Source organism: Lynx canadensis, chromosome A2 (genome assembly GCF_007474595.2).
Source record: "Lynx canadensis isolate LIC74 chromosome A2, mLynCan4.pri.v2, whole genome shotgun sequence".
Lineage (NCBI taxonomy): Eukaryota > Metazoa > Chordata > Mammalia > Carnivora > Felidae > Lynx > Lynx canadensis.
Genome location: NC_044304.2, coordinates 45,034,172 through 45,057,245, shown reverse-complemented (window position 1 = coordinate 45,057,245; position 23,074 = coordinate 45,034,172). Strand labels below are relative to the sequence as shown.

At 38.5% G+C, this 23,074-nt stretch overlaps 1 protein-coding gene across 4 annotated transcripts in view; it reads left to right on the top strand.

Annotated features, from left to right (window-relative positions):
- The first annotated feature begins 1,899 nt into the window (after positions 1-1,899).
- CRBN (cereblon) overlaps positions 1,900-23,074 on the top strand; it is a 24,691-nt gene continuing 3,516 nt past the window's right edge. Inside the window, exons 1-8 of one of the 4 annotated variants that reach the window (XM_030307268.2) lie at positions 1,900-2,008; positions 6,354-6,466; positions 7,104-7,306; positions 8,143-8,292; positions 12,212-12,371; positions 20,686-20,748; positions 21,967-22,051; positions 22,650-22,765. In XM_030307268.2, the coding sequence (XP_030163128.1) occupies positions 1,942-2,008; positions 6,354-6,466; positions 7,104-7,306; positions 8,143-8,292; positions 12,212-12,371; positions 20,686-20,748; positions 21,967-22,051; positions 22,650-22,765 (957 nt within the window). In that variant the 5' untranslated portion in view covers positions 1,900-1,941. Of the gene's footprint in view, positions 2,009-2,083; positions 3,362-6,353; positions 6,467-7,103; positions 7,307-8,142; positions 8,293-12,211; positions 12,372-20,685; positions 20,749-21,966; positions 22,052-22,649; positions 22,766-23,074 lie in introns of those variants that run through there. The other 3 variants (XM_030307269.2, XM_030307270.2, XM_030307271.2) reach the window with 3 other exon arrangements.

Sequence of the window (23,074 nt, the reverse complement as noted above, 5' to 3'; positions counted from 1 at the left end):
CTCTGTTCAGGATAAAGTTACTGAATTAAAAATAAATGGTGAATGATCATGTTTTCCTTTTTGGTTTTAATAACCAGGGCTTAATCCAAGAAACCCGCTTGCTTAGATGTTTTTGTTCAGGGATCATTTGTTACTATCCCTATTGAAAGAGGGAGCTTTGGATGACTGGGTAGACTCTGGAGCGATGAAATGAAGGAGGGAGCAGATGATGAATGTGAACAGTCAGAGAAAAAAGGAGGAGAGTGGGGAGTAAAGCATATGCAGATGGTAGCCTCAGTGACCCTGGAACCATGCACAAAAGAAGAAAGAACCAACTAATGCTCTTGCAGCCACATCTGCTGACCTTGCCAAACTTAAAACCTGTCCTTTCTTGTCCACAGGGTTTTTGGTTGATCTAGGGTGCAGGTTGCAGCTCGGGGGCCACCTCTGGGAAGGACCGTGAGCAGGTCAGGGCTTCCTTATTTAGACATCAGATGCTTGATGTGTAAAGAGATGTCTTCTGCAGGTAAGCACAATTTAGTCAAATTCTATAAATTACAGTGAAATTGATAATGCTACCACATCAAACGTGTATATGTGTACATTTGTTTTCACCCTCTTCCCACCCCACCCCCCCCTTCTCTCTGACACCCATACCCCACCCATTCCCTCATCATTCTGTCATTCTTTTCTGCATTTTTCTTTTCCTTCATTCTGGCATGGATTCCCCCTTCAACTAGCCAGAGTGATCATCTCAACCTCACTAACCGTCAACATAATGTATTATACGTAACTGTCATTAACTCGAACATAATTAGTACCATTCATTAATGTCATTAATATTGCAGACATTAGTAACTAGGACAAATCTGAGGCAGTATTTGGTCCGTTCTCCTTTTGCAAATGGAGAAAGTGAGGACTGAGGCCATAAATGATTCTCCCAAGGCCACAGAGTCATTTGAGGAAAGAAGTAGGATGACACAGAATTGGGTTCATGAGTCTCACACATTAGGAGGTTTTAGCTTTTAACTTTCCGTTGAGGCCCATTTTCAGAACATTTATTTAAATCTCAGATTTATTATTGTTTTCTCTAGAGCAATGTTGCTGGTTTCTCTTACCCCTCCCCTTGCCACCATGTTGAAATATTCTACTTCATTTAAAGCTATTTTCAGCTTTCCTCCTTTGCTGGAAAAATGATGGTGAAAACACACTATGAAAATTTTTGTCCATTGTCCAAAACAAAAATCGTACCCATCACAACGCCAGTACTGTAACAGAATTATGCTCCTTTTTGCAAACCTTACTTCTTTTGCCATATAATAACTTATTTTTGTTTAGTTGAAGTCATCATGAGTCGGCTCTTTCAGATTCAGACGATCTTACTTCACCAGTCAATCATAGGCCTTTTTCTATTCTGTGGAATCATCATTTCAAGCATTTGCTTCTGATTAATACGTGTTAATTTTGGAATACATATGGGAAAGTACTGAAAATTGTTGGAAAGAATATCAGCTATAATCTAACTACCTTCGGAAAAACTGATGCATTTTTCCAGCCTTCATTTGTGTACTTTTACAGAATTGGAGTTTACGCTGTATAAACAGGTTTCTATTTGTCCCCCGCCCGCTTCGTCAAGAGCGAGGTGGAGACAAGCACCTGAGCCTCAGTTCCCCCACAGGTGAAATGTCACGCCGGGGGGCTGGAACCAGGCCAGGGCTCCGCAGTGTGTGCGACGGACGGAAAGTCACGAGGTCACGGTGGCAGAGACAGCTTTCAGCCCCCGCGGCCAGTCAGTCTTCCAGCCTGCAGCTCCCTTTCCCGGCTGCGGCCGGCGAGCTGTGGACCCTGGGGGCCGCCAGAGGGCGCTGTGGCCCCCGTGCGCGGCTGCGGCGGCGCGGGGCGGACTCTCCCCCGGCTGCCCGGGCGCCGCCCTGTCCCAGCCTCCTCTACGGGTAAACAGACATGGCCGACGAGAGGGATCCGCAGGACGCTGCGCACGACATGGGCAACCACCTGCCACTCCTCCCTGGTAACCTCCCGGGGCCGGTCCTTGGCGGCGGGACGGGGCGAAGCTCGAGCCGTGAGCGGTGCCGCAGGGCTGGGGAGACGGACGGGGTGGAGCACCGAGGCCTGCAGGGGCGCCCCGGGAAGCGGCCTCACCTCAGGCCTTTGGCCAGCGACCTAGTCCTGGCGCTTCTGTCTCATGCTGGATCGCCTCAGGCTATGAACGAGGGTTTTGGACCGGGGAGGGGGTTTGCTCCTAAGGACAGGGACCGTTCCCTCTCCGTCCGTTTTGTGTTCAGAACTTGAGTCCTAGGAGGAAATGGGTTAAAACCAGGGGGATGGAGGGAGGGGATATGGGGGATCTGGTCAGTTTAGCAACCGTTACTTTTTCTGGACTTGTTCCGTTCAGTAAGAATGACAGCTAACAGATGTTAAACGTTTAACGTGTCACGGACCCTGCGGTAAGCGTTTTGCGTGCATTTCTCTGTTTAATTCTCCCCACATAACTTTTCTGATTCCGGTTTGGTAAGTGAGAAATGGATGAGCAGTTTAGTTCAGTGACTTGCCCAAGGTGACACAGTAGCAGCCCCAGGACTGCAGTTTGAGTCTTATTGTCAGCATAGCCAATGTCGCTTACCCACTTCACTGACAAGACAGTACTAGCATGTTTTTCTCAAGCATGTATTTCATATGCTTGATTAGAGAGACTTATAAGTGTGATGTTAAATTCAATTTTCTTTTTCCTTTGTTTCGTGAAAATTTGGACCTTGGCTTTATATTGGAATCCTGGGCAGAAAAAAAATGCATGGAATAATTGTACACACTTGTCATGGAAGGCTGTAGAGGATATGCTTTCCAAGAGGTGATCCGACAAACTGGGACTGTTAGCTGAGTTCCTTCTCTGTGTGCCAGTTAGGTGTTGTGGACCTGAGAAGAGGTATGATACACAGTCTGGAACTTGAGGAGGTTTATAATCTGTATGAGGCAGAAGTTTAAGGCCAGATAAGTTGATGCTCGTATTGTCCTTCAGAGAGATGGGGTAAAGCATTGTGAGATGGGTCTGGAGACATCCAAAAGCACATACTTAGGATGGGGTTGTGGAAGAGAAGGCCTAGGAGGTAGGTTGTGTTTCGTTTCTGGGGGAGCTTGCGTCTCTTGCCAGTGGGGTTGGGGCTTTTTTCTGTGGGTTGCCAAGAATCAATTGTGGGTTATAGGGAGTTGCCCAAGGAAAGCTTTGCTTGGAGGATTAATTTGTCCACTGGGAGTTGTGTGCATTGGAGAAGACTGATTGCATGCCCACCATGTAGGAGGGACCTTTTATATAAAAATAAACCACAGTGGTTGTTCCTGAAGCCAACCTAGCTGAATTGACATAAAGGTAAGTCTGTCAGCCTTTGACTGAAGAGCTGAGCTGTTTATTTCAGAGACATCAGCCCCACTCTGAACGTGCCAAATCCCGTTTCATGGAGGTTACTGATGTTCTGTTGGCATTCATATGCTGCTCCTGCATGAGATGAGTCATCAGACTTCACCCTGCTAGTTGTGAACAGTCAGTATGTGTTTTGTTGAAAAGAATCAGGAGTGAGAAGGCCCAGAGAGGTTGTAGATATAATAATTAGGCTTTTGTAAATCATAGGTGAGTTTTGTGAAGAAGCATTGGATTGTCCATAAATTCATGTAGTATGAGGTTTTTTTTTTCAATTTTTTTAATGCTTATTTATTTTTGAAGGAGAGACAGACAGAGCATGAGTGGGGGAGAAGAGAGAGTTGGAGACGCAGAATCCGAAGCAGGCTTCAGGCTCTGAGCTGTCAGGACAGAGCCCGATACGAGGCTCAAACTCAGAAGGGCTGAGGTCAGGACCTGAGCTGAAGTCAGATGCTTAACCGACTGAGCCACATAGGCTCCCCTATGTAGTATGAGTTGTTTTGAAGAGTAATACTCTTTAAGTGAAAAGGAAGTACTTTAAGATGCAAAGAATCTGTGTTGGCCAAGGGAAACATTAATAAATAAACAGTTGAGTAGGGGGAAGTGGGTTTTGGCCATATTTATGAGAAAGGCTACCGTATATAAGGAAAGCGCTTGAGATTTTTGTTGTTGTTGTTGTTGTTGTTGTTGTTATCTTTTGGTGAAACTTTTGTGTTCTTAGAGAAAATTTGTATGAAGTGTTAGACCACTCACCATTTAAATATAAGTTTAAATAAGTTACACTACTCTCTTTGACAAATCCTAATACCTACGAATTTCTAAGAATTAATAGAAAGTCCAAGGCAATTACTGCATTGGAAAACATTTGTTTTTTTCTTGTCAGAAACCTAGCTGGAGGTAATTTGATTTAAATAGTCTTATACCCAAAAGAAAATGACAATTTTGCATTAACGTTTTATCTATTCAGAAGTGTATTTGGGGCATTTGAAAATACATGACATATGAGGTCAAAAACGAGATTCACTTTGTCTATGCCAGGATTTCTCAACCTCAGCACTTTTGGTTTTTTTGGCTGGAAAATTCTTTGTTGTGGGGGACTGTCCTGCAGCTTGTGGGATGTTCAGCAGCATCTCTGTCCTCTGCCCACTAGATGCCAGTAGGACTCCCTAGTTGTGACAACCAAAAATATTTCCATACATTTCCAAATATTCCCTGAGGGGTAAAATCAGCCCTAGTTGAGAACTGCAGATCTAGGATAGGAATTTTACCCACTGGCATTAACAAGACAGACTTCCATTTAGTAGAATAGTGCCTATTTAGTGTAGCTTTTTCTGACTCTCATTTCTATTATCAGTAACATCAGGTTTTTAAAGTAGATAAGTTTAGTTTTCAGAATTTAAAAATTGTGTGTGGGGAAAGTTTTCTAAAATGTTTCCTTTAAAATACGTTTTATGGGGGCGCCTGGGTGGCGCAGTCGGTTAAGCGTCCGACTTCAGCCAGGTCACGATCTCGCGGTCCGTGAGTTCGAGCCCCGCGTCTGGCTCTGGGCTGATGGCTCGGAGCCTGGAGCCTGTTTCTGATTCTGTGTCTCCCTCTCTCTCTGCCCCTCCCCCGTTCATGCTCTGTCTCTCTCTGTCCCAAAAAAAACGTTGAAAAAAAAAATATTAATAAAATACGTTTTATGTTTCAAGTGAGCTTTATTTTTGAATTTAAAATTCCAAAGCGAAATTCCTATGAAAATGATGACAGACATTTCATTTTTTAATAGTATAGTGACAGCCAGGGAATTGGTGTCACTGCTATGAAAATGTTTTTGCTGGGTACTAATGTTATCTTTTCCTATTTTAATTAAAGGATCTTTCTTCCTTCCTTCTTTCCCTCTTTTCTGTCTTCTCCAAGAATTCTTTAAAGTTAAGAGTTTGAAAGACGCTTAGAGATTGTCTTGTTCCTGCCTGTCATTTTTCAGATGCGGAATCTAAGGCATAATCAGGTGAAATGAGTTGTCTAAGTCCTTTTAGTTACTGGCAAGAGAGAAGAAAGGAATCTCTCATCCATAAGAATTTAAATAATTTATGTAGATAGTTCCCCTTCAAGGAGTGGGGAGCATAATCCCTCACCTTGTTAAGTGTGACTTTTGCCTAGTAATTGGCTTCCAAAGAGTACAAAGTGGAAAGGAGGAAAGTAGTAACTTTACAGTAGAGAAATCTGACAATCCCTCAGCTAGGTGATCACTGGCAACATCAGCAGTGATAAATCATATTAATAGTATGCACCCTTGATATATGATAAACACAGCCTTTAGCCTCTTGTGATGTTCTCCCCAAAGTACATAACCTCATTGTAATAATAAGAAATATATCAAACAAATTCTGTTTGAGGGACACTGCAAAATGCCTAAGCAGTACTCAAAACTGTCAAGGCCATCAAAAACAAGGAAAGTTTGAGAAACCAGCCCCGAGGAGGCTAAGGGGCTATGACAACTAAATGCCATGTGCTACTCTTGATGGGATCCTGAAACAGAAAAAGGATATTAGATAAAAATAAGGATAGCCAAATAAAATGTGGAGTTTAGTTAATAGTAATGTGCCAACACTGATTTTTAGACAAATGTACCATACTAAGAAGTTAGAGGAGAGAGTGTATGGGAGATAAACAGGAAATCTCGGTACTATTTTTGCAGCCTTTATGTAAATTTTAAACTAGTCTTAAAAAAAAAATAGTTGATTTAAAAAAGATGTAGTTAATGGGAGAGCCATACATACACCCAGCCCTCCAGCTGCCTTTTCACAGTACTACAGAGATTACAATATGCGAGTAGTGTTTAGAAGAAGCCCTCTTCTCCTGGGCTCAGAAGCCTCATGAAAGAACTCTGCATTGGAAGGTGAATATCACTTTGACATTTTCTCGCATCTTTTTTTTCCCTCAAAATCTTCTACTTTTACAGCAGAGAGTGAGGAAGAAGATGAAATTGAAATGGAAGTTGAAGACCAGGATAGCAAAGAAGCCAAAAAACCAAACGTCATAAATTTTGACACCAGTCTGCCAACATCACATACAGTATGTAATTTAGTAGCTGATCTTCTCTAATAGATCCATAAATATAACGGTAGATAGAAGTTTCTAAAAACAAGTAACTGAGTTTAGCATCATTGGATATTACCTCACGGTAGACATTGTGGAGGAGGACGTGCGCTGTTTGCCAGTTGATACCCATACTTAATTAACTCTTATTTTCCAGCAGTTTCATACTATGTCCTAGATTCATACTATGTCCTCATTCTTTGAAGAATTCTCATCCTTCATACGTTTCCTCTAGTGGTAGGGCTACAAAAGTACTTTTTACTCTCTATACTACTTGGTACCAGGGTGTTAGCTAACATGCTGACATTTTATAGTGGTCATTTGTGATATTTGGACATAGAGTTTTCTTATCTTAGTCAAAATAAAATATTTTGAACTAAAAAATGCTCTTGAATTTGTGTGTGAGACAATCTTCACAAGATAATGGAAATTCTACTCATAAGAATCTGAATGAGATTTTCACGTGGGATGCTGATACACCAACTTTACTATTTAAATAAATGTTGTACCTATCGTTTATATTTCGTTTAATCTGATTTGTTCTTTGGTCTGTTGAGCTTGTCTTATTATGACATATCTCTGACCGTGTATCATTGTGTTCATTCTTAAATAGTATCTGGGCTCTGATATGGAAGAATTTCACGGCAGGACTCTGCATGATGACGACAGCTGCCAGGTTATTCCAGTTCTGCCACAGGTGATGATGATCCTGATTCCTGGGCAGACCTTACCTCTTCAGCTCTTTCGTCCTCAGGAAGTCAGCATGGTGCGGAATTTAATTCAGAAAGACAGAACCTTTGCAGTTCTTGCATACAGGTAAAATATTAGAGTGGATTTGCTTAACATACTCTCTTTCATGTAGAGTCACAGCAGAGGTCAGTGTTAAAGCCAAAACTGACTATTATTTTGTATGCACAAGAGATTGGATACGAATGTGAGGTAAGAAATTGTGATGAAAAGACTGAAGGTACAAGTAGGAGTATTTTTATTGTTCTCATTACCATCCGAATCAGATATGTCCTGTTACACACATTAAGCTTTCTGGTAATTGAAATTTTTAAAATCATTAATACTTAATAAAAATTTCTGGAATTGGATTTTCAGTAACTTTCATTATTTAAGGAGAAAGAGGGCTTTTCCATTTTAATGTAAAGGGTTACCTTTACAAAGGAGTGGCTTGTTCTTTTCTTTCTCTGAAAATTCATACATTGTCACATTATAGACCAGTGGCAAACTGAAGCTGAATTTCAAGTATCCTATAGCACCTGGAGGAAAGCAGCAGTAGAAGCAAGAAATGAATACAGGAATTTCCCACCCCAGTACAATGCTGCTAATAATAACCAGCAGAAATGATGGTCTACTGAAGTAAAAGAATTCCTGGTTTGGGAAATGAGACTTTAAACCCCTACCGATCCTAGATCATCTTTAGTAACTAGAAATCTATTATTTTCCTGAAGTGCTCGAATTGTAATTCTGAAGTTTTATTATATATCTATATTCTCCCATGTGATTTTACAATAAAATTAGGATAGCTTTGCAATAAGGGCTACTTGCTGTAATATTTTTTTCATCATGTGTATTGCTTTTGCCAGCTTTGCATATTTAAAAATTTAATGTTCAAAACTATTTTCTTTTAAAATTTACCTTGGAAGTAATGTACAGGAGAGGGAAGCACAGTTTGGAACAACAGCAGAGATATATGCCTATCGAGAAGAACAGGATTTTGGAATTGAGATAGTGAAAGTGAAAGCAATTGGACGACAAAGGTTCAAAGTTCTTGAGCTAAGAACACAGTCAGATGGGTAAGAAATACAATATATCTTAAAATGTGTATCATTAAATGAGATGGTTTTCTTAGATTTTTTTTCCTATTGTACTGACCCTTGACATTTTTTAACTTTTGATTAGTTGTTCTCTTTCCCTTTGAAGGTATAGCCTAGTGGTTTCCAACTTGGGTATGCATCAGAACCACATGGGAGGTTTTTAAAACTATAGAGGCTTGAGTTTCATTCTCATCTCCCACCCTTAGAGAGTGGTTAACCTGGGGTGAGTCTGCAGCATCTTTTGTCCTGATTTCCAGGTGATTCTCATGTCCCTCCACATTTGAGAATAGTAACATAAACCCAAAGAACAATGTCTTTGGGGATATGGCTTCTTTGAGAATGAAGGCCTCTCTTCAGAGTGAAAAAGGGTGGGGAGGCCACAGGCTTCTTAGCTGTCTGTGCGCTCACCAGGACAGCTGTGGTGTTTGTAGCGTTCCTGTGATAGTGAAAGCCACAGTGGTTGCACCTGCGAAGTGCGCCATCTGAGCTGTAGGAACCATTTATAGTTAGCGCCCATCTCTGGTGTGAATTTTATATCACTCACAAATGTATTAACTATGTAATAAGTGATCAGTAAATTCTTGTTGTCTCTATCCCTTACAAAGTTTAGTAATTCTCTAAGTATAATTGTTTTAACAGTGTGGCATAGCTTTCACGGTTTGAGCTTTTTCACAAATTAAAGGACCACTAACCTCACTTAAAAAAAAATCCAATTCACCTTGTTTTATCCTTTTAAAAACAAAGCAAAACAAAATATGCATTTGTCCTGATGATTGCATGTTACCTCGTATGAGAGTGGTTCTTAACTCTGGCACATAAGAATCACCTGTGAAGTATTGCAAAGATACAGGTTCTTGGGGTTCACCCAGTCCTAGTGAATTGGTCTCCTAACCAGAGCTGACAATTTTATCTGACCTCTGTGTTGAACAGATATGCTCTGAACGTGTACAACTTCAGAGGTTTTGTCTTGTTTTGTTATCATGGTGGGCATTTACAAATATCACTGAATTATGTAAGTACAGGTGGGTGAGGCATCCCTTTGGGGCTAGAGAAATGAGGGGTGAGGTGCCAGAGCTCTCAGTGGTGCCCCCCCACCCCCAGAACATTTCACGGTGCAGACTCTCATGGTGTTAACATGTTGTATTGTCATTGCAGGATTGTATGTCTATCTCCCTCAATAGATGAACTGCCTGAGGACAATCAATGATTAACACTTCTGTATGTTCTATAGTTAGGACTATAAATGCCACATGAATGAATCAAACAGTGTCCTCCTGATGGCTGTGTATTGTGATAATTAGCAAACTGTTTTGTTACTACAGATTTTACTAACAGTTCCATATTTAAAGTACTTCATATCCTCCTTCTTTTAAATCTTTGATTATTTGTGTGAATACTATGTTATAGGAACTATAAAAGAAACTTGACGTGGGAGAAAAGTTAGGTTTCTGAGGCTTTCTTGACTTTTGACTGTGGGAAGACTGTTTTGAACACAAGATGGCAGTAGACAATTAACTCTGAAAACAGGTCAAAGACTATGTGTTTGATAGTAGCAAAGATTAACATGAAACTGATAGGGTTAAACAAAACTTGGAAAGGGCACATTCTGTTATTCTGTAGCCCGCTGCTAAGACCTCTTACAAAAGTGAGTCTTTTTAGTGTAAAAAGGTTCCATGGAGTGAGATTTCTCTGGTTCCACTGCCCCTCTAGCCCTGTAGCTGCCTTCAGTAGAAGTGGTGAGATGGAAGGCACTCTGGAGGTAGATAATCTAGTGCAGTTTTGTCTTTTTCCAAACAAGACAAACAAGTACCAGAGAGGTTAAGTGATTTGCCTGAAGTGATGCGGGTAGTAAGCCACTTTTGGTTGGTTCTGGGCCCCCTCACTTCCAAACTCATGCTCTTTCCACTCTACCAGAACTCCTCCATAGCCCCTTCGAAACTCAAGCCAATTTCCCTTTCTCCAGTCAAGTAGTGTGAGATAATAGTCATTTGTCTTTTACATAAGTGACCCTTCATTTATAAAAACTATACGGTTGCCTTCTAACCTTTTCTAAGAGCCTTTATTTCTTTGGCATTTTCTGAACACACGAAAGGGTTTTTTGGTTTTTTTGAAAAATTAAAAAGTGTAAGTATGTCATTGAATCACTGTGGAACCCTTCAGAAATTCCTGAGTATTCCTTTGCATATTGAGAAGAAGAGGAGATTAATACCCTATTTGGAATTATAGAAGTTCTCTTACTTGTGGTAATTGAGACCATTAATCATCAGAATTATTCGAACTGTCTAAACCTAATTTGAAAGCAGTTTTTATTGCTCAACTTTGTTTCTTATAGCAATTTTTCTTAAGTCACATTTCATTGGTTTTTGTAATATTTATATAAATTATGTAACTATAATAACAAAACGACTGCTATAAACATGTTGGGAAGAAACAAAAGTAGCTTATGTTAAAAACAAAGAACCAGCCCTGTGTGTGCAGCTGACCCCAGGCGTGTCTAACAAGAGGAGCAGACAGTGTTGCTCAGGCCTGCAAGGCAATTCAGACAGCTGGTACCACAGACTGATTATTAAAATGATCAGTAAACTAATTTTTCAACAGCATTAATGTTTTTATCCATATACAGCAAAATCTTATGTGATAGTTGAGTTAAACATCATTTTTAATTTAGTTACTGGTGACCTTAAAGAAGAATCGGATTTCTAAACATTTCTGTAGAATGCCACACACTTTTGTTTTAAAAATATGATAACCAAGTATTTGTGTTCATGTGACAGGTGAAGAAAATAAAGATGTTATTATTTTTAGGAGTTCTAATATAATAACATTTGAACACAGTTTGAACATGTTCGTTTGTTTTAACATTCTGAGAAATTGTGTAGACATATCTTTGATCTTGCAGGAAAGAAAAGAAGTTAGTGAAATGAGTCTAACCAATTTAGCTAGTTTCATTTAGTAAGCAGAAGTATCAAAATTTCATTCCTCACTTTTTGTAGGTCAGAACCATGATTAATATGAAAAACCACATAAGAATTTCTAAACATAATAATGAAGCAAATACCTTTTATATATTGAACTTTGGCAGTCTGACAGATTTTTGTTCCAGCATTTGAATGTATAATACAGTCTACATTTCAAGAGCTGTACTGTAGGAGATACGCTTCCAGACAAAATAGCTCATAGGTACGGTGTTCCTATTGGCATTTGCTCATGATTAAGATGTTTGCGGTTATGATATTCTCAGATAGCATTCTGGAAATGGTGACTTCACTCTGATGGGAATTTAAGTAATTTTTAGATTAAAAGAAGATAATTTAATGCATATTTTGATTCTTTGCATTTCAAGTTAAATGTTTGAGAAGGAGAAAAAGAATGCACATAGAAATACAGACTACATGTAATTCTGTAGTCTTATTTTAGCTGTTCACATAAAGGGGTTCTTGATTTTCTCTTTTTTTACTTGCCTACTCCTCCGGTGAGATTAGACTTAAGGGACAAGTGTAACAGCCAGGGAACAGGTGGAGAGCTGGAAGAGGTGGAGTGTCCAAGAATGAGAAACTAATTTAGAAGTATCAAGTGGTAATAGATGGTTGTATATTGATTTTTTAAATTTTGTTTCATTAATAAACTCTGTGTTTGTCTGACATGTGCAAATCTCACTTTCCATTTTACAGTGAGATTGAAAATCTGTATTTGAGGTTATCTTTGCTATGATTTACGAATGACAGTATTTTCTGAAAAGTCTTGCAATAATATTAACGTCGGCATTTGACAAATACTGAAATTTAAGAAAAAAACTGAAAATCTTAGTATTTAAAATTACCCATAATGTTTAGAAACTTAGTAGTTTGAGTTAGTTTATTTTAAAAATGAACACCATGCTTGGTTCTCTTTATTTTAGAATCCAGCAAGCTAAAGTGCAAATTCTTCCCGAGTGTGTGTTGCCTTCAACCATGTCTGCAGTTCAGTTAGAATCCCTCAATAAATGCCAGATATTTCCTTCAAAACCTGTCTCATGGGAAGACCAGTATTCATATAAATGGTGGCAGAAATACCAGAAGGTGAGAAACTAATTTTTTGTGCATCTTCAGAAAATGAAGACAGGTTGCTTTTTTCCTGTATTTGAGAAAGGAACACAAACAAGTCTCATGATTCACTCCCCAGACACCTTCTGTGGTAATACTCTGGCTGCATTTGATCAAAGCTAGAGCTTCTAAAAATTTCATAGGCAGCCATTTACGTAAAAGCAGTTTGCAAAAATAGTCAAATGTCACAGTACTGTAAGGTGTTCTTGCTTTTATGCCTATCAGCTGTGTACTAGTTAATAGTTTGTGATTTTTAGTTCTGTGGAAATCTTGCTAAACTCTAATTAGATTACATGTTTGGTTCTTGAATCATAAACACATCACCTTAAGGAGAGTTCCAAGTGGTAGTAGTATGTTCCAAATCTTTTAGACTTCTGAAAGCATTTTAGCTCTCTTTTTATATAACATGGTTGACATCACAAAAATTGGCTTGATACTGTGTGCTCTGTGAAAGCACTGCTTGTTTGGGCATTAATTCTCACACATAATCCTTTAGGCTAGATCACTCTTTATCCCAGAAAAAAATTTGATGAAGCCTGTTCCTACTCATTTTTCAGATGTATCAGTTTTGAGTATAAAGTAGTTAATAGTGGAGCACCTGGGTGGCTCAGTTGGTTAAACGTCTGACTCTTCTCCGCTCCGGTCATGATCTCACAGTCATGAGTTCAAGCTTTGCGCTGAGCACAGAGCCTGTGTAAGATTCTCTTTCTCCCTCTGCCCCTCCCCCACTCGTGCTCTCTCTTTCTCTCAAAAAATGAAACCTAAATAAATTTAGAAAATAGCTAATATTTATGATTTCTGCATAAAGGAAATGATCACTAGTCTTTAAACTTAGAAAAAATCGGCTCTTTGAGGTCTATCTTTTAAAAATATGGAGACATTTCCATTTTAATCTGAAAAGTCTTACATTGATCAGTCACTCCTTACTCTTTAGGAAGTGGTACAGGTTTTAATTTTGGATAAATTTTCGTAGGATCCTAATTTGATATAAATTAATATAGATAATTGATAAAGGAGTCTTATAAACTAGCCAGTGTACCACCACTTGTAATGTTCCTAAGGTAGAATTCATCCAGTTTTCAGAGAGGACTTTGTGAGGATGGCTCCTTGGGGGGCAGCAGGCTTATAACCAGGTGTCTGTAGGCTTCTTGTTTTTAGTAATCTGTACCTCAGTTGGACAGTCTGAGATATGGTTTTGTGTGTTTTAACAAGCATTTCTAAAAAGAATCCAGTAGGAAATGTAGAAATAGATAGCTTCAGGATTCCCACACAACCTTGAAACTAATATTTTTGAAGATTTAACAGATACGTATGCTTTAACTTTGCAGACAACTTTTCTATAGCTAGGCAGTACTTGTTTCAAACCTGATACAGACACTTCAAATACACTTTTACCTTTGTTTAAGTTTAAGGGTAGAACAGCGGAAGATTTTGCTGTCATGTAGTCATTTTAAATGTCACTGTTGAAATAAGTACGTCAGAGTCAGCTCTGATGTACATGGGCTCCAAGGGAATGGTTTTGGAATTTTTTAAGTCATCTCATGCCCAATAGTGTGTTCAGCACTGGGTGCTGCTGGGGTGTTATGTGGCAAGGAAACTGCATCAAGGTGCTGCCTATGTATTTAAATAATTATGTATTTCAATCACAGGATTGGGTTTTAGGCAATGTAATGTATTTCGATTTATATCATAGTTCTTCCACACTAAGACTGGTTGCTAAAAAGTAACAGTTAAAAAACCCTAACTTAACTCTTGTTGTAAATTTGTAAGCATAGGGTGGGAGTGATTGTAGTTGATTCCTGACTTAAATGCTCTGTACTGGTTGTGTGTCCTGTCTGTGGGTTAAACAAATAAGACTGGTTTTTTACTTCTTGTGTGTATTACTGATTGAATTCTTCTATTCTGTGGCTAAAGAATCTTAGCTTGTCAGGGCGCCTGGGTGGCGTAGTCGGTTGAGCGTCTGACTTCGGCTCAGGTCATGATCTCTCGGTCCGTGAGTTCAAGCCCCGCGTCAGACTCTGTGCTGACAGCTCAGAGCCTGGAGCCTGTTTCGGATTCTGTGTCTCCCTCTCTCTCTGAACCCCCCCCCCCGCCCCGTTCATGATCTGTTATTTAAACGTTATTTTAACGTTTAAATAAACGTTAAAAAAAAAAAAAAAAGAATCTTAGCTTGTCATATTAGTTCTGAATTAAGCCTTTGCAGCTCAGTTGTCACTGGCAGACCAAGAGCTAGAAAGCCAGAAATGCAAAGACCAAGGAAGCATAGGTTTGTTTGGAACCAGGTCCTCTTTCCCCTTTGTGATATTTCTTTAATAATAATCATATTTATTTCTCTAATGATAATATGTATATAATATGTTATTTTCATATTCAGAGTTGCCAAGGACTAAACAGAAGGTGCTAAGGAAGGAGAGAGGTATGAAAGGTTTAAGGAAATACAATTCCTTCATCCCAGGTATTTTTCAAATTGTTTAATGGGTTTCCTTCTTTAAAATTTGAGTAAAGTTGCTTAGATTATGAAATTTGGGTCTGGATCACTAGGCCAAGACAAATGGCTAGCTGATCTATTTTGGACTGCACATGACCTAAAAACTCTGTTCTACTTTAGAGAGGCCGCTTTGAGCCACTCACCACGTGAAGGAAAAGGGGTGGTAGGTGCCATTGGCCGGAACTCCATGTGCTTTGATTGATACTGTCTCAGTGGTTCAGCTTACCGTGCCTTTAGCTGGATGCTGACTTATCAGGGACTGGATTACATAACACTGCTTGTCCTAGGACAGATCTAAGGGTCGATTCACTTTATTCAGATCTGACTCTTACATCTCACCAGGATATGAAGCAGTGCATCCATTTGTCTACACGTCTGAGAGGTAGTTAAGGTAGTCAGAATTGGGAGATGCTTAGATGATTCTAAGCCAACTCAAGCTTATGTGGTTGCCAAATACTTTTTCAGCAGAAACAATACTTAAAGGGTCCGGCAGTGTAGCCTTCCTGAGATATATTCAGTTAACCTTGAAACTGTTTGCACATACTTTTCTTAACATTTGCCCTTGAGAACTGAACATTCCAAATGACAAAATTAAGCTTCCACAAGTATTCCTTTGTAATCTTCCATTCTGACAAGGGTGCATCTGACAAGATGTCCCTAATGATTAAGAAGCTAGCTAGTATAATCAGGGAACACTCTTCCAAAACTCACTTCCATCTGGAAACATTCCTTATTCTGTGATTTGATCTTTGAAACTAATACTTATTTCTTTCCTTTCCCGTCACAGTGCCTTTCACTCTTGGCTGGGTTGATTGTATTGGGATTCTCACAATAAGGAAACTTTTCTTTAACGTACTTGGGAATATGACATACATTTTTAAGTGCACCCCCTCCTAACCCAGACTTTCTCTTTGTTATATAGTCTTATTGTGTTGATGAGAAAAGAGTTGCATATGAAATGTAAAAAGAAATGAAATGTGGAAACCAATTAAAGTGATTGGTGCTTATCTTTCTAGTCTTGCTAAATTTATAAATGGTGCTCATAGGGAGCAGGAGCAGGAAAGAATTGAACACTGGTTCTGGCTCTGAAGAGCAAAGCCCTTGAAAGTGGGCTCACATGTTAGTTTCTCGGTCTTTGAGAATTTCTCTTTGAAGACACAAATATGTTCATTTCTTTCCATTTTGTTAGGTGAAAAGATACACTACTATCCTAGACCTTACTCTCTCTTACAGGAGATTATTCTGTATCAACTTTTGGAGCACTGCTTCCTTGTTTTCAAAGTTGCCCCGGTGTTCCCTTCTATGGCTAGGCTACAATTTACATGACCAGTCACCTCTGGATGACAGACCTGCACTAAGTGTTGTATACAAATGATCATCCATACAGGCAAAAATATATAATAAATTTTGGAAGTGGGATTACTGGATGACAGGGAATCTGCATTCGTAATTTTGACAGATGTTCTTGGAGTACCTTACCAAGGAGGTTGTTCCTGTGTGTAGTCTTGACAGCAGTAGTCATCATGGCTTCACACTGTACTATCCAACTTAATTGTTGCTGATCTGATAAGTAAAACACAGAATCTTTTTGGAGGTTTAATTTGAATTTCTTTGGATATGAAATGAGGTATAACATTTTGTGTTGAATAACAATTTGTATTTCCTTTATTAGGAAGTGCCTGTTCATAGTATTTGCTCTTTGTGGATTTTTAGGAGTCTTTCATATGTTAGGAAACTTACCCTTTGTCTGGAATTAGTAAGTTCCACACATTTTCCCTGGTTTGTGATTTGTCTTTTGACTTTGTCTTTGGTGTCCCACAGAAGGGTTTTTTTTTTTTTTCCTTAGGTAGTTAAATTTACCTTTTTTGTTAATGCTTCTGTATTCTGAATTATAGCTAGAAATTACTTCCTCATACAAAGGAATTTTTTTTAAAATGTTTAGAATGTAATCTTTTACTTTTGACTTTGATTTCATTGCTTTTTAATGTCATCAAAACTTTTTAAGCTTTTATCCACATATAGTTTATCCTGGTATGAATTCAACTCCACTTTTTTTTCCAGATGGCTCTTCATTGTCCTATTACCATTTTCTGAAAAGCCCCTATTTTCCTTCACTGATACAAGGTGCCCCCTTACCATAGACCAAATTCATGTTTTTTATTTTACTTTTCTTCTGCTTTGTTGTCAGTCTCTTTATGTACCTCCATTAACACTTTTCTAACTGTTGACAATTTTTAATTTTTGTAAATAAATATGACTGGTATATATTACTGGTCTTTTCTTTTTTCAAGGTCTCGCTGGCTACTGTTGCTTTACCTTTCCATAGGAACTTGTCTACGAAGACAACTTTTTCTTTGTCCCAGAATAGTAACACTAGCAGTAAGACAGTAACATTTGTTGGCTTTTTTTATGTTAGAGGAAAAAAAGGTCTTGAGAGCTTAGGCTGTGTGTAGTCAGGGACTTCCTTGGACAGAGCAGTGATTTCCCAGGCATATGTTATATCCTTGTAGTTGTGTATCTGCCATTAATAGTTTAGCAGTCTCGGAGCAGGAAAGAGCATACCCTTGCATTCCTGGGATAAATTATTTTTATTATTTACATTGCTGATGCTGATGGGATTTAATACAACAAATGACCACCTTTGACCACTATGTATATCAGTGGCAATGATGTATTATTCATGTTTCGCCTTGTACATTGCTTTTCTGATTTTATTACTCTTCAAAGAGCCATTGAAGTGGAATATCACATTTGTTTAACATTCCACATTGTTGGAAGGCAAATCTGAAGCAGGCTTTACAATGGAAGAATGTGATGGATTGCCTTCAGGGAACAGATTCATTTTCAGGGCCTTTCTGCTTGCTTTCCATAGTAAATCCTGTTCCCAGAGTGAATACTTCTTTACTAGAGAATCACACTTCGGTCACTTGTAAGCACCTAACTTTTAGGCTAGTACTAAAAATTTTTTTGAAGAGTAGCCCTTTTATGAAGTAAATTGTGGTGTTGATACATGTGAAGAATGTTCATAAATTGCCAGAACTTGCCATCAGTGTTACCCAGATAGAAGACAGGAGCCATTGACATTGTGCCAGAAGTCTAAACTGGGACTCTTAAACTTGAGATATTGAAATGGCTTAAATTTGGGCGTTGGCTCAAAAGCTAGCTGTAGTTTGCATAGTTGACTATATAAAGCACATCACAAATATTAAGGATAAACATGTAATGGATCTGTAAGTAGAACTTTAGAATCTGTCAAGATAATCCTGAAAAAGAATTTTATTGATGTTCTCACTTTAAAAAGTTACAGAACTGAGACACATGAGTTGCAGTGTGTTCACATTCACAAAGGATGCAGGGTGGCGGGCGAATGGTAAGGATCCTGACCCACTGCATTGCTCTTAATACACTAGTGTGCCACATTCTGTTCTCTATCTGTTACAGTGGGAAGTCGTGTTTACAATATGAATAAATTACTTTGGTTTCTCTTTATCTTGACATGGATGCCAAGTAAAATGCTACGCTTTTGTAATATAAAAATGATCATTCTGATGTGTAAAGTATATACTAATAACTGAGTTGGGAGTGTGTAGTGTGTCAGTCTGCCAGACCGAAGCTTTGTTGGATTTTTATCACTTTGTGATTCTAAGTATACAGCTAGAAAGTAAGCTGCTCTGCAAGAAAATGTATGCTCCAATGATTTTGGCCTTTTTTTGTTTTAGTCACTGGTATGTATACTCCCAGTGTGTAAAGATAATGCCTGACACCTACGTACTGGGTGCTCAGAATATTTCTTGAATGAATAATGGTCACAGTCAGACTCCCTGGATGCACAGCCTAGCAGCTCCCCATTTACCGTGACTTTGGGCACGTTTTACCATCCTTCTTTGCCTGTTTCCTTCTTTTTCAAATGGGGATGATAATACTACCAACCTTAAAGAATTATTTTAAGACCAATAAAGTGGTTGCCATTGCTATTACTACATATTCACAGTTACTTGAAAGGCTGTTGTTCTTTATTCTGTGTGCTTATTCTGTAGCATTTATTTGGAGTGTGACAAAATTCTTTAGCCTTAGTTTTTGGTCTTAAAAGTAAAGAACTGATTGGAGAGTAACTTAAGTGCCTTAAGGAGCCAGTGGCTCCTCTGGCTTAAATCACTTTTTGAACATGTACTTGGAGGCCATCCCAGACCCGTCTTTTGGTAGATTCAAATATAAGAAAGATGAGATTGAGCCAAAACTTCCTCTCATTAAAGAATCCATTGGTTTGAGCTTTAGTGGATGCGCCTTGAGAAACAAGTCCATCCTCACCCATGTAGTAGTTCCCTAAAATTATTTAAAAGAAATTACCACGTCCCCTTGAGAGGCAGCTCCAAACTAAACATCCCTAATGCAAACTGTTGACCTCCTCTTAGCATCCTTGCCCCTGACAATTAAAGTTCCCATTTCTGACTGTCACAGAAGGGTAACATTATTGTCTCTTCTTAGATTCTGGACATCTTCTAGCATAACTGCAGGGAGAGTAAGATGTGAGCTCTGCAGCACATTGGTTAGTTCATCTATCAGCTGAGTCCCCCAAGTCTTTTTCACATGTGTGGTGTACCCATGTTTCCTCATTTCATGCCCATTCATTTGGTCATGCAGGTGGAAGCACAGGATTTCCCTTTCATTCTGTTAAATCTTACAGCTTGCTTTTCTTGTTCTATTCTGGGACAGTCCTTTTTGAGCCACCTTACTCCTTTCCCACCCACTTTTCATGTGTCATGCCCCATGTTAACAGTTTACAAAATTATGAATGTCTGTACTTACATAGGTTTTGTTTTCTTTATTGAGGAAGGTGTAATCATTCGTTATGCTCTGTAGGTTTGATATGCCTTGTTTGATCAGGTGCAGAGTATCCCCTAGTGTATTACATATTCTAATGTATTCATTGTTCGTTGACATTTAGGTTGTTTACAATTTGTTCCTATTAATAGCACTGCTATAGCGCATTCCCAATCATATTTTTTGTGTCCTGTAGAATACTTCTCTTCCCAAAATTTTTTGGGAGTTCTTACACACTTCTTCTTCCAGGTGAACTTTAAGTTATGCTTCTAAATTCCAATCTCATTGGTATTATTACACTGAATATGTGCTTTGAGGACTCACATTTTAATTATTGAGTCTTCCCATCAAAAACAGAAATTCTACTGGAATTTAACTCACATTTTTCTATGGATTTAGGCATGCTTGCATTTGGATTCTAAAATACAACAATTGGAAGAGCTACCCAGTGGTTTTTCCCTTTCCTGGAGTTCTATGAAATGGGGGACTTCATCCTGGACTCTCAAGTTATGATCATTTTTTTTCTTAGAATGGACTCATTTATTATATGTGCCTCTACAGTAATTCACTTTAAAGCCATTTAAAGTTTTACACAAAGACAATTTGGATTATATTTTTAGTTTCCCTGCATATACTGAACAAATGATTAATAGGCATATAATGATATGTTATGCTGTAACATAACTACGTTTAGTCACTCTTCAAGTTCATCATAACTTCACTAAGTTATCCTCAGCGTTAAAATGTTAAACCATCCCAGTAAGAATGAGGATTCTACTTGCAGTATAAATTGAAAGCTGTAAAACCATGATTGTCACATTTAGTAGGTAATGAATCATCTGTTAATAGGGTTATCTACAAAATTTTTCCATATTTTTGAATTTAGAACATATTTCCCAGGGCCAAAATCAGTTTTCAAATACTGTTCTTTCCACCATAAGAATCTATATAGAGTTTAAGTGACTTTTTTTCTGTTTTCAGAGAAAGTTTCATTGTGCAAATTTGACTTCATGGCCTCGCTGGCTGTATTCCTTATATGATGCTGTAAGTATTACCTTGTACTTTTTTATCTCTAGGGTAAGCCTTGTCATAATCAAGGGTCATTAGAAGGAAACATGGGCTTTCATACTCAGCGGTATCTCATTTTCAGAACTAATGCCCTTCTTTACATTTAAGTAGAATGCGAAGGAATCAAATTCTGCTGGATTTATTTCCCCTTTATAGAATTTTTCGTTTTCCCAGTTTCTAGTGGCTTATAAATTCAGGACAAGGTAATGAGATGTTTTAGGGTCTATTAAGGATTTGAAATGTGTTAAGTGGTAGGTAGGTTTCGAAAATTAAAGAATCCCATAACAGTGTTTTGTTTTTTTTCCTAAACAAGTAGATGAACTTAGGTCTCCTGACCCCAGTTAGTCTACTGCATCCACCAGTGTTCTTTCTCCTCAAATTGTACTTAGGCATCACCATACCTTGCAAAAACTTAGTAAGAGGCAGACTGGAAGTGTTCAAAGAATCTGGGTTTTAGACACAAAGACTTTTAAAAGCCTGACTTCTATCATTTTCCATATGGTTTGAGGCAAACCATTACCTATCTCAATAAATTCAATTTTTAAAATGGGGAGAGTGATAGTTATTGTACTTGGCACACAGTAGGCATTCAACAAATGTTAGTCATTTCCCTTAGTGAACCCCCTCACCTAAGACTTGGAATCTTAGGAAGAGTAAATACTGAAATTTGAGCACTTCTCACAAGCACAACAGCAAGAAACTACAGTTCACTCTGCCCTTCAGCACTTTGGGCCATTACAAATGCGCAACAGACAAGTGTTTTTTGCAGACACCTGTGAAAAGACAGGAAGCACTCTTGTGTACTAAATGGGTGCCAAGTAAGGTGTAAATAGCAAGTGCTCCTGTAATTTATAGGGGCCGCTATCCCTGTGGACAGAGTCAGGAAAGCCTTCCTAGAAAAAGGGGGAAGAGAGGCCAATTCCACACAGTTCGTAAGAAAACACCTAGAAGGCAGCAGGTCAGGATCACGTGCCACTACAAAGACAGTGCAGGACAGAAGCCTGGAAGGCCACCTTAGTGCCGGGTGGAGGAGCCGGGGCCGTGACCATCTGTGCGCGAGACAACAGAGTTGAAACCGGGACTTGCATTTTAGTACATAGAGTGAGGACTTACATTGAAACTCTAGCTGAAAATCTGGCAGTAAATTGTAAAAAGTCTGTGAACCTTATTATGGCTGCTTTTACTTTAAACAAGGAAACTTTAATGGATAGAATTAAGAAACAGCTCCGTGAATGGGACGAAAATCTAAAAGACGATTCTCTTCCTTCAAATCCAATAGGTACGAAAAGTCTGCTTCCTTCCTGTGGCTTTTGTTTTACTAAAATTACTGTTTTCTGTGTAATGAAACCAAAAATTTTAGTTTCATAGTTTTATTCTGAAAAGCATACACATTTGTCTTGAGCAGTTTAAAAGAAAGTATTTTAGTGAATTGTAGCAAAGCTCTTAAATTCTGTGAGCACTCTAATTTTAGGCAGTTTTCCTATTCTGCACAACTTGCAGTAACTAGCTCTTATCGAAAAACTTGAGCGTTAACACTTTCCTTTCCCTGTTCTTTAAGGTGGCATTAAATATGACCCGAGTTCTAGGACTTATGTAGCTTATGTACATACTGTTTATTAGGTAGTTACCGTAGCCATTTTTCTAGTCTTTGAGGAAATTCTATTAACATGGGCTTGATTTTCATGTTTAAAATACATTTATAAAACCAATTATAAGAAGTTAATTTTAGAACTTCCTAAGAGTATATACTTGATAGCTAGTATACTTTAGTATTGTTTATGTGAGATATGTTCTTTGTGAATGCTATAGGGAGGGTTTATTTCAAAAAGACATTATTATCTGCTTTATAAAACTTGAAAAACCACCATGTCTTTAAGATTTTTCTTACAGAGTAGCTGCTTGTCTTCCTATCGATGATGTATTAAGGATTCAGCTCCTTAAAATTGGTAGTGCCATCCAACGACTCCGCTGTGAACTAGATATTATGAATAAAGTAAGTCACCATGTTCATGACACCTGTGTCTTAGGCTAGATTATCTGTGGGATCCAGTCATGCAGTTAGAAAACTAATTGTTTGCTAGTTTTATATAATTTACATTTTTTATTTTTTTAATATTTATTTTTGAGAGAGCATGAGTGGGGGAGGGGCAGAGAAAGAGGGAAACAGAATCTGAAGCAGGCTCAGAGCTTTCAGGACAGAGCTTGACACTGGGCTCGAACTCACAAGCAGTGAGATCATGACCTGAGCCAAAATCAAGAATCAGATGCTTAAATGACTGAGCCCCCCTCCAAGCATCCCTAC